The 12245-nt window shown below is 41.3% G+C and overlaps 1 protein-coding gene across 1 annotated transcript; it reads right to left on the bottom strand.

Annotated features, from left to right (window-relative positions):
* Positions 1 to 809: 809 nt before the first annotated feature.
* Positions 810 to 7034, bottom strand: LOC115410435 (microfibril-associated glycoprotein 4-like). The gene is made up of 7 exons (XM_030122094.1): positions 6965 to 7034; positions 6810 to 6856; positions 5845 to 6003; positions 3248 to 3286; positions 3077 to 3173; positions 2527 to 2694; positions 810 to 1874 (listed from the first exon to the last, which is right to left on the bottom strand). The coding sequence occupies exons 2-7, from the start codon at positions 6813 to 6815 to the stop codon at positions 1621 to 1623; spliced, it is 723 nt and encodes a 240-aa protein (XP_029977954.1). The 5' UTR covers positions 6816 to 6856; positions 6965 to 7034; the 3' UTR covers positions 810 to 1620.
* Positions 7035 to 12245: the final 5211 nt, after the last annotated feature.

Genomic DNA, 12245 nt, shown 5'->3' with positions numbered 1-12245 from the left:
ACATATTTGCATATTCCATGTATTGATTTTTGTAATAATTTAGATCATTTGCATTAAACATGGTATAAAAATAACATTATAGCAGCAGGATTCCATTCTAGGCCGGCCTAGAATAGAATTCCATTCTGGGCCGGCCCGATTCTGAATCGGGCCAGATTCCGTTTTGGGCCTCGACATATGCATGTGTTTTTGTTGAATTGCATTAATACTTTTACTTTACTTTGAAGACTTTTCACCATTCATTACCTGAATTTCGGTTATATTTGTATTTTCGTTACATGTTTCTGGAAAGAAATTTTAATATATTTACATATCAAGACATTTTCATCTGTATGAATTTGGCTGTTGTCCGTATATAAACAGCAGTGAGTCCTAGTTTTACTGAACATAAACTCACATCTGGTTACTTTTATAGACTGTCTGGTGAATTAAAGGGCTCACTGCATTTCCTCAGTTATTTTGCTTTTAAACCCAACGACATGAATGACGATAAAATTAAACCCCAATAAAATGATGATTATGATGTTTATTCTGCTGTTTTACTTGGTATTTTTAGTTCACTGTTTTTAATTGTACAGCTGCTTTTATGTCTTTTTAATCTATTCTTGTATTTTAGTCTATCACTTTGCTTTTTATTCTTCTGTACGACACTGTTTTAATCGTACAGCTGTTTTATGTTTTTAATCTCTTCTTGTATTTTTCTTTCATTTTTGGTTTTTCCCTGTAAGTCACTTTGGAAAAACGTGTCTGCCAAATGCAAACATGTGAAATTAAAACCTAATATCAAAGCTGAAGTATTTTGGAGTTTGTGTCATAAATATCAGAACAGGTCAGCTTCATGTTCAGGGTTTATTGTCATCATACAGCAGATAAGGATTCAAAGGTCCTGTCCCAGTCTGAGGTTCATGTGTGCTTTGGATCTGCAGTCTGATGGAGCTGACACCACAGACCTCTAGTGGTGGAACATGGTCATTACAGCAGAGTTACAGCTGCTGTTTGCTCTGATAGGAGTCCACCACATGTGTCATTTGATGGAAACTCCTCCCGTCCAATCATTTCTCTACAACAACAGCTGTTTGACACCAGACTTTACACCAGCATCTGCTCATTAACACACAGTCACACTCAGACTGAGAGTCAAGAAGGAAACGGGATCAGTTAACTATTCATCTACGTGAAACTAAAAGGCTCATTTTCCCGACCAGACAAACAAACCAAAAGGAAAACATCTACAGGGTTCCTGCAAGTTTTACCAGGTGAAACTTCAGATGTTTTAAAAGCATTATGAACAAAATTTAAGACCTTGTTCAGGTCCAGTCCACTGGGGCTGGACTCCGGTGGTGATGATGATGATGACAATGATGAAGGCAGGTGTTCATAGTGGATTTTCACTGTGGTTTGATGTTCTTCAGACTCTAATACCTTCACACCAAAAGCTCTTTATGTCAGTGTTTTCTTATTTCTAATTCTGCCCAGACTCTTCCCACAGAAACCCTTCTTCTATCAGATGTTCACTTGGTTTGTGGAGATCGTATTTGGGCCAAGTTTCAGGAAAATAGAGCCTTTTGAGAAATCACAGACAGAAAGAGAAAGAACCTGCTGGAACACCGTCCTGGAGGTCTACATCACAGGACGGATCTTCATGCTGATGGACTTCACAGAGTAGTAGTAACCGTTCCAGTGGTACCAAAAAACACCAATGGCACCAACGGTCTTGTCATTACCCCAGCGATAAACCCCGTTGGGGTTTGAATGGCTACAGGATTTGTACCAGTGTGCCCCCACTAAGGCTCTGGCACAGTTGGAACTTGTAGTATCCTGGTCCCTGTCGAAGGTGGAGAACCTTGCACCGTTTGAGTAACCCAGGGAGTCTCCTGCAGAAACACAAAAACCACCATGTTTATAAAGTTGAACTGACTTTAAATAAGATATATTTATATCTTATGAATAAGAGCAGTCGGTTTAGAGAAAAATGTGAAGTCTGCAAATATGTAATAAAAAACACACAATTCAAGCCACAGTCTTCTGTAAGTTGGACCAAAAGAAACAAAACTACTGGATTCATCAATAACAAGAAAAGCACTCGGAGAGCGCAGACCTCTGCCAAGACAGATCTGCTCCCCCCACCCCCCCACCCCCCCACCCCCCCCACCCCCCCGCCCCCCCCAGTAACCACCAAAATTTAATCATTTCTTCCTTGTGCCAGTATCAACATTTCCTGAAAATTTCATGAAAATCCGTCCATAACATTTTTGAGTTATCTTGCTAACGAACAAACACGCAAATAAACAAACACGCAAGCACACAAAGCAAAGCGTTCACAATACCCCCTGGCGGAGGTAATAATCAGAGGTACGTTACACATATCTGTGGTTTCCACAAACATACAGAAACAGTTTTTCCGTCAGTCGTTCAGGACTGTTGGGGTTTGAGCAGAGACTTGTTTTTCATTTTGAGTCAACATTTTTGACTCTTATATTTTCTTAAATAAATTCATGTGACAGATGATTGGACCACCAGACTCACCTGCCCCTCCATTAACGAATCCAGTTACCGTCAGTTTGTATCCAGTACATTCAGAACCAACAGAGAACGAGGCGTAGTGAGCAGACACTTTCTTCCCATTGAAGTCTTCCAAGTCGACCGCCAGCTCGTACTTTTGACGGCGCGTCAGGTAATGGATGTTGTCAAGACCTGCAAGAACATTCTGACATTTCATTCAAACCAAGAAAAATCACTGAAAACATTTTGACAAGTGTTGGATCAAAACCACAGAAGAAGAGGATGCGGTCATCATGACAGCTGCCACTGGTTTTTGGACCTTCATCTGGACGCTTCAGGTTTTTTTGAGCCAGAAGCCCAGGCACAAGAATACGAGTCAGAGGAAAATGGTCACCATGTGAATACGTTCTACTGGGACCGACTCGCTTTGGGAACTGCTCATTTGATAAATTGAGGAATGTCGAGTTTTGTCCCTTTGACACAGGTGTCACTTCCCAGAACTGGACGTTGCAGATCAATCAAAACAAGTCTTTGTATGAATTTCATGAAGTCACATGACTGTTTCATCTCTCACCGATCCAGTACTCTCCATTAGCGTCACCAAAGCCCAACTTGTACTGATCGTAGTTCCTGTAGAAGTTCAGTGTGCCGTCCATCCTGGTCTGGATCACCTGAAGGCAACGAGACGGGCGTTAAGTCAACTGGAAACATGTTATCTGGTTCAGACTGTGGTTCAAATACTCACCGTCCACCTCCCTCCATGTGCTTTCATGTCACAGTAAACCTACACACAAACACATCCATGAACAAACGTCATCCTTCAGTTCAGACCCGATCTAAAAGTACAACACCCTGAGTATTAGCTGGACTCTAAGTTCAACCAGTTAAAGAGGTTCAATCTGCCTCTAACGGTCCGACACTCTTTTATCTGCCTGTGTTGTTCACGTCACATTCATTTGGATGTTTGCTTTCATTGACCCTGGTGTTCTGTCTTGTCAGGACACATTTCCAGCTGTTAGAAGACCTCATCAGTCCTGGTTTGGCTAAAATAAAGACCTGCTTTTCAATGTGCAGTTCAAACTTCAGTCACCTTTAACATCATGAAAACTACATGTTACTGGTTGTATTGGCCTGTTTTAGTCTTTTTTATACATGTTTGAAGTGTTGTAAGGACCAGATTGGTTCTAAGTCATGAGGATAAATGAAAAAGACATTTTTATTGTATATGTGTACTGTTATTCAAAGCAGATTAGTAAGATTTAATAAAAAGGAATTTATTGTAACCCATAAAGACCCAAACAGCCACCGACGACCAAAACCATCTACTGATCTGAACTGTTTAATACCTGTTAATCCACTAATTCTATCAATACATGTCAATAATTGGTGTAAAATACAGTTCTTCATCTTTTCATGGTCATCAGATATGACCATATTTGGACGTTCAGAGGCTCTGTAGTTACCATAGAAACACCGTCATCTTCTACAACATTGATTCACCAGTAAAACCCATGGAGTTGGATCAGTGACAGCGGATGGACACACTGGGGTTATGTTCAGTTAATGACAGATTTTACTGAAAACGTCACTTTTTCTTCAGTTTTCTCTGTTTTGGATATAACTAGCAGCATTGTACCCGTGGTGCCTTTGTACGACAGCATTAGAGGCTAAAATCTCCCAGCATACCTCACAACATTTGAATATGGACATAAAATTGTGCCTAGTAGATAGTCAGGTAATGTTTCTATTCATTTGGCGAGTTTGGTGGCGATGGGGCGGTGAAGGCTGAGGAAAACCCGTACAGACGCCCTCCTGTGATGGAACATCAGAAGGACACAGAACGTGTATTATAATAGGATGAACCTCAACTTTAATCTGAGTTTTTATCATCACCTTCATGATTAGTAAATTCAACATAAGACTAGAAGCACTCGCAGAGCGCAGACCTCTGACCTCCGCCAAGGCAGATCAGTGCCCCCCCCACCCCCCGCCCCACCTTGATGTCTGTTTGTCTGTGTGCAAGATAACTCAAAAAGTTATGGATGGATTTGGTGGAAAATTTTCAGGAAATGTTGACACTGGCACGAGAAACAAATGATTAAATTTCGGTGGTGACTGGGGGTGGGGTGGGGCACTGCTCTGCCTTGGCGGACATCTGCGCTCTACGAGTGGTTTTCTAGAAAAGAGAGCGCAGACCTCCACCAGGCAGATCAGTACCCCACCCCCGATCACCACCAAAATGTAATCATTTGTTTCTCGTGCCAGTATCAATATTTCCTGAAAATTTCATCCAACTATGTCCATAAGTTTTTGAGTTATCTTGCACACAGACAGACACACAGACAGACAGACAGACACACAGACACACAGACAGACACACAGACAGACAGACAGACAGACAGACACACAGACACACAGACAGACAGACAGACAGACAGACAGACAGACAGACACACAGACAGACAGACACACAGACAGACAGACAGACACACAGACACACAGACAGACACACAGACAGACACACAGACACACAGACACACAGACAGACACACAGACAGACAGACAGACACACAGACAGACACACAGACACACAGACACACAGACACACAGACAGACACACACACAGACAGACACACAGACACACAGACACACAGACAGACACACAGACAGACAGACACACAGACACACAGACAGACACACACACAGACAGACAGACAGACAGACAGACAGACAGACACACAGACAGACACACAGACAGACAGACACACAGACAGACAGACAGACAGACACACAGACAGACAGACACACAGACAGACACACAGACACACAGACACACAGACAGACCACAGACACACAGACAGACACACAGACAGACACACAGACACAGACAGACACACAGACAGACAGACACACAGACACACAGACAGACAGACACACAGACAGACACACAGACAGACAGACAAACACACAGACAGACACACAGACAGACAGACACACAGACACACAGACAGACCAATGCTGACGAAAACATAACCTCCTTGGCAAAAATACATGATGTTCACTGAAAAAAAGCAAAACACAGAGGATAAAGTTAAAATAAATGGTAATAAATCTTGCAAGAAAAGTTAAATATAGAGAAAAAAATATTTCTGAACTGCCTCCAAAGTAGCCCAGGGTCTTTATGGGTAAAACACACTTGAAGCAACACAACAAAAGTGTGCATGAACACAGTTTTGGAGCGTCCTAGATTTGTGCAGTAGGACTGTGAGACCCACCAGTCTTCCAGTTGCTTTGTGATTGGATGAGGACATGTCTCATCCTGTGTCCAGAGGCAGACGTTACCTGGACGGCAGATCTCTCGCCCAGGGGGTAGATGACGTACACCCCGCTGTCTTTGTTGCTGTCGTGCTTACTGATCTCACTGCAGTCCGTCGGCTGGACCAACTCCTTTTTATCGCAGGCCAACAACGGGGACAGGAGGACGAAGAGGACTGGGACCACCTGGAACAGAAGCCACCACACCAACTCATTTTAAAGTAGAGATGAATCTACATTTATACCCAGTCTGACCAGTTTGTCCTCAAGGTTCAGGAACCAGAGGTCGTGAACAAGGTTCTAATGGTTTTGGATTTTTCATTCTAGTTTATTTAGTTTTATTTAGTTTTGACTTTTGTTTCTCTAATTCAGTTCGTTTTAATTAGTTTTTAGAGCAGGTTTGCTAGTTTTTATTAGTTTTTGTTATTTTCTAAATGTTTAGTTTTAGTTTAGTATTAGTTTAGTCGTCTCTTTTCTCTTCTTCTCTGTCGTCGTATTCAAATCAATCCCAGACAGGACTCTGCTGCTTTAGTCTCCATGTTTCCAGGTAGAGTGGGGACCAGAAGACGACTGGAAACCACAAGTGACGGACCGTTAAATATCATATGGTGACAGCAGAGAAAATTACTTGAGGGAAATAAATCAATTTTATATCAATCTGATGTTGACAAAGACGAAAACGAAGGAAATTTTATCCATAATTTTTATAAGTTTTAGTTAGTTTTGTAAACACACAATACAGTTTCAGTTATCATTTTTTTCTCTTAATTCTAATTTTTATTTATTTCAGTTAACGATAATGTTTTTACAATTCTAGTTTTCATCATTTCGTTAGTTTTCGTTAACGATAATAACCTTGGTTGTGAAGCTGCCGTCCTGTCCATTACGATATTTAAAAGGTGAGTCCACATGAAGACAAAGGTCTCATCATAACTGATATAGAGTCAGACAGAAGAACTTTACATGATTGAAATAGTGTTTCAGAATGGTACCTTCATCGTCAGATTTCTGCTGAAGTGATAAAAAATCCTGATGAAAACTGAAAAAAAAACAACAACACATTGAAAAATATTAAACACTCATGGAGGTAAACGTACATGAAACAGTTTTGACGGGATCATGGGATGTTTCCAGTGTAGAGACGTACCTGTCTGGACTCACCTGGACTCCAACTGAAGATGCTTCACTGTCAAATCTTGGCTGTTTATACCTGCACAAACACGGGTCGATGTCAGAACAGACCAATCAGAGCTGACCCAGAATGTTGATTTGAGTATTCAATAACATTTTACGCAAACATTGAAACCTCATAGCGATGGGTTATTTGTCAGCGCCTGAAATCTGATCTGTTTCTAAAACACACTGTCTTTATTAAAAACACTCCTCATGTGATCATGTGGATTCTGGAACCAGTGGTGCTGACATTTGCTGGAGTGTCTGTAACTGTCGTAGATCAGACTTCCTGTCCGTTAATGTCCGTCACAAATGGACTCACTGACACAAGCACACGGACAACCCAACAGCAGCACCTCAGATTTCAGCCTTTTAACAGATTTATGATCAGACGAACTAGTAACAGACGAGGAACAGACAGCAGGTAGGTCAGGGCAGGAGGGGGTCGTGAACCCGGGGATCCAGACAGAACCAGAGGGAGAGGCTGAGCTGTGGTCAGAAGACTGAAGGTGGGTCGAACCATCCAGGGCAGAGACGGACAGGCTAGGTCGGGTGAAGGCGGGTCGATACCGGGGCAGAGGACAGGCTGTAGTCAGACGAGCGGGGGTTCAGGGAATCTGGGCAGGCGGGTCAAACCGGTTCAGATCAGAGTTCAGACAGGTTCCACTGGAGAGCTGCAAACGAGGTTCAACAATCTGGAGAAATACACACATACAAGGCAGTGGTTCTGTAGACCCAGGCCTGATGAGCAGCAGTTGGAACCACAGGTGGAGAGAGGAGAGTAATGAGAGGAAAGGTCAGAGAGAGAGAGACAGAGGAGAGAGAGAGAGAGGAGAGAGAGAGAGAAAGAGAGAGAGAGGAGAGAGAGGAGAGAGAGAAGAAGACAGAGAGAGAGAGAGGAGAGAGGAGAGAGAGAAAGAGAGAGAGAGAGAGAAGAGAGAGAGAGAGAGAGAAAAGAGAGAGAGAGAGAGGAGAGAGAGAGAGAGAGAGAGAAAGACAGAAGAGAGAGAGAGAGAGAGAGAGAGAGGAAGAGAGAGAGAGAGAGAGAGAGAGAGAGATGAGAACAGGACAGGCACAGATGTGATACTCACTGGGTATTTCTGGTGAACCGGACCACTGAGCCGGTTCTGAGATGCAGGTGGAACCTTCACCAGGGAGCCTGAGAAGGCACCGACCTCCCAACATGAGGACCCACCCACCCAGCCTCCCAATGTCCAGGACCCCCAGGTCCAGGACAGAACCATCAAATCGAATCGAATCGAATTTTATTTCTATAGCACCAAATCATAACAACAGTTTCTCTCATGACACTTTACATCTAGAGTCGGTCCAAACCAGACTGAAGCCACTTTCCAGAGAACCACAGATCCTCCAGCAGTAAACACTAGTGAGAGGAGACAGAGGAAGGGAAAAAGGACCTTAACAGCAGAAACCTGGAGCAGAAGCAGACTGAGGAGGATGGCCCTAGAGTGACAGGGAGAGATGAGAGAAAGAGAAGAGGAGAGAGACAGGGGGAGAGGGGGGGAAGTAGGGGGCGGAACACATGGATGGAACTATGAACAGAAAACTGAACTAGAACTGAGATAACGGAGAAACGCTGGGTTAGAATCAAGTACTACAAATACTTAGTACTAACAGTGATATACTACTACTACACAATACTAGTACTACACAGTGGATATACTAATCCTACAAATACTAGATACTACTACAGTGGATTATACTACTACTACACATTACTAGTACTAACAGTAGTACTAACAGTGGATATACTACTACTACAAATACTAGTACTAACAGTGGATATACTACTACTACAAATACTAGTACTAACAGTGGATATACTACTACTACAAATACTAGTACTAACAGTGGATATACTACTACTACAAATACTAGTACTAACAGTGGATATACTACTACTACAATACTAGTACTAATGGATATACTACTATTACAAATACTAGTACTAACAGTGGATATACTACTACTACAAATACAATTATTTAGATCACAGGTGTCAAACATGCGGCCCGGGGCCTGAATCCGGCCCCCAAAGGGTCCAGTCCGGCCCTGTGGATGAATGTGTGAAATGCCAAATTACACTAAGATATGAACAATCCTTTTAGTTCTGGTTCCACATTCAGACCAACATGATCTAAAGTGGGTTGGATCAGTAAAATACTTTTGTAATAACCAATAAATACTCACAACTCCAAATTTTTTTTCTTTTTAAATGTAAACATTTACTTTTAATTTCATTTTATTGCATATTTTTTATTATTTGAGCAACTTTTGTCCTTGTTGTCCTTGTTGCTAGTCACGGTGGTCATTTTGTTCATTGTTTGTTCTTTTTAGTATATTTTTTGCATAATTTGTACTTTTTTGGTCATTTGTTGTGTAAGTTGTTTATTTTGTTGATTGGTTTTATTCATTTTTAGTCCTTTTTTTTTAATTTGTTCATTTTGTTCATTCTTTTGTTCATTTTTTTCCCATTTTGTTGCTACATTTGGTCATTTTTGTTAATTCTTTTGTTTATTTTTTAGTAAATTTCTTGCCTAATTGCTTGTTTTGTTGCATAGTTTGATTATGTAGATCACAGGTGTCAAACATGCGGCCTGGGGGCTAAATCTGGCCCGCCAAAGTGTCCAGTCCAGCCCTTGGATGAATTTGTGAAATGCCAAAATTACACTAAGATATTTACAGTCATTTTAGTTCAGGTTCCACATTCAGACGAAATGAATCTCAAGTGGGCAGGATTCAGTCAAATACTTCCATTATAACATATAAATCATGACAAATCCAAAATTTTCTCTTTGTAAATGTAAATATTTTCATGTATTTACACTAAAACAAAGAATAATTTCCCAAAAAATGTGAATAACCAGAACAAATATGAACAACCTGAAATGTCTTAAGAGAAGTCAGTACAATTTTAACAATATTATGTCTGTAAATGATCAACTGAAGCATAATATTGTTAAAATTGAAGTAAATTTTTCAGTTTGTTCATGTTATTCACATTGTTTGAAAGGATAGTCTGTAGATGTAAACATTTTCATCATGTAATTTTACTTGTTTCACTCTAAAACACAGAGGAAAGTTTGGAGTGGACATTATCTGTTATTATTTTCCTGGTTGGGCCCACTGCAGATCAAAGTTAGCTGAATGTGGAACTGAACTAAAATGAGTTGGACAGCCCTGGTTTACCTGAATATAAAGCCAATTGTTGACCTTTGGCTGAGGGTCTTCTAGGACCAGGTCCACTTAGTCACCCCCTAATGTTGGAACGTGGTGTTTGTTATGGGTGAACCTTGGCTGGTATGAGGATGTTGGACAGTCTGAGGGAGAACAGAACAGGATTTTAGTCCCTTTTCCTGAAAGTTTTAGACTCTGTAAACAAAGTGAATTTGATGTTCAAATGTTTAACAATCTCACTTTTCATTGACACAGTGTCTTTTTCTGATTGTGTTCTCATTCTGTGGTGGAGATGTTGACATGTTTTCACTAGTTCATTGGAAAAATGAAACAAAATATTATTTATATTTAGTTCAAGTTCAGCAGACTTTAATGTTTAAAACCCTCTGGAGACTGAGCTCAGCTTCTGCAACTCATCACATGGTCGTTCTGCTGTTGCCATGGTAACACCACCATTTGACCGGTCAAGTACTACAAAGGAATGATACGCCGAAATCCACCACAATATTTTTTCACTACATTTTCTGAAGTCAAGAGGCATGTGTAAGAAAATTGTGAAGAAAAACATGTTTGAGCACAACACCAAAAAATCACATTTAACCTAATATACCCACATATCAAGTCATAGGGGGGTCATCACCTCATGGGGGTCATCTCCTCATGGGGGTCTTCTCATGTGGGGTCATCACCTCATGGGGGGGGTCATCTCCTCATGGGGGGTCATCACTTCATGGGGGGGTGTCATCTCATAAGGGGTCATCTCCTCATGTGGGGTCATCACTTCATGGGGGGGGGGGTCATCTCCTCATGGGGGGGTGTCATCTCATGTGGGTTCATCTCCTCATGTGGGTTCATCTCCTCATGTGGGTTCATCTCCTCATGTGGGTTCATCTCCTTATCTGGTCGACTACGGGTCAGAGATCAGAAAGGAAAAGGAGGCTCCCAGATCTGGAACATGTGAGTAATCTTCATGTGACAGAAACAGAGGAAATGTCACTTTGGGTGAAATGCAGTTTGTTCCAGTCTGTGGGTTTAAACCACACATCCTCAGACTTGTAAAGAAACATTGTTTTCTAATCCCTCTTGACTTCAGGACATTTTGTGGAGAATATTTTTAGTGGATATCAGCGTATCATTACTTAGTAGTACTTGACTGGTCAAATGGTGGCGTTACCATGGCAACAGCAGAACAACCATGTGATGAGTGGAGGAAGTGGAGCTCAGTCTCCAGAGGGATTTAAACATTAAAGTCTGCTGACGTTTCAATGTTGGAACTTGAACTAAAAACACAAGTATTTTGTTTCTATTTTTCCAACAAACTGTGTCAACATCTGTAAGAAAAAGAGACTGTGTCAATAAAAAGTGAGATCATTAAACATTTGAACTTTAAATTCTCTCTGTTTACAGAGAAGGGCCTAAAATCCTGTCCCCCTTAGACTGTCCAACATCCTTATGCTGCGTTCAAGGACGTTTTTTGAGCCTGTAAGTCACGATTTCAAACCACAACTCACAACTTTGTAACGTCCCAGGCAAGTCACACCAAAGTGCCCGAGCGCAAGGAATTGTGGGAATTAGATGTAAACAAACCAGCATGGTGGACCGTATGTTATGCTCATATATAGTCATTTCTATCGCCAAAGGTGTTTGTTCTTTGCTTATTTGATGGAAACAGAGGAGTTAAAACAGCGCATAAGGCAATAGAAGCTGTTCTCCCTTTGATGTTCTTTGAATGTTTGGATTCGTATTTGGGATGAGTTTACTCTTCCACTCACTGGACTGAAAACTAGCTAACTGTGTGGCTTTTATTCTTTTTTTAACATGTCCCAGACCTGTCCAGCAGAGGTCAGTGTTCACCTATGGAAGGATGAATCCTGTTCCTTCATCACCTCCTCAGACTCTTTCCATCATTGTCGTATATATTTTTGTTAGTTTGTTGTTTCAGTCTGTGTCTAAATGGAAACACACACACACACATTTACTGTATCAGGCTTCATCATAATCATGAACAGTTCTATACGTTCTACGTGGAGCTGTTTTCTGCCTTTCACAATAAGAGC

Source organism: Sphaeramia orbicularis, chromosome 19, assembly GCF_902148855.1.
Source record: "Sphaeramia orbicularis chromosome 19, fSphaOr1.1, whole genome shotgun sequence".
Lineage (NCBI taxonomy): Eukaryota > Metazoa > Chordata > Actinopteri > Kurtiformes > Apogonidae > Sphaeramia > Sphaeramia orbicularis.
The sequence above is the reverse complement of the archived record's forward strand: the minus strand, read 5'-3'. Positions and strand labels throughout refer to the sequence as shown.

Bases quoted from the DNA above. Each gene is read 5' to 3' on its own strand.
- LOC115410435 (XM_030122094.1), bottom strand. The intron at 3,174-3,247 runs GTGAGTATTTGA...CGTTGCCTTCAG, and splicing joins CACATGGAGGGAGGTGGACG to GTGATCCAGACCAGGATGGA. The intron at 2,695-3,076 runs GTGAGAGATGAA...ATGTTCTTGCAG, and splicing joins TAATGGAGAGTACTGGATCG to GTCTTGACAACATCCATTAC.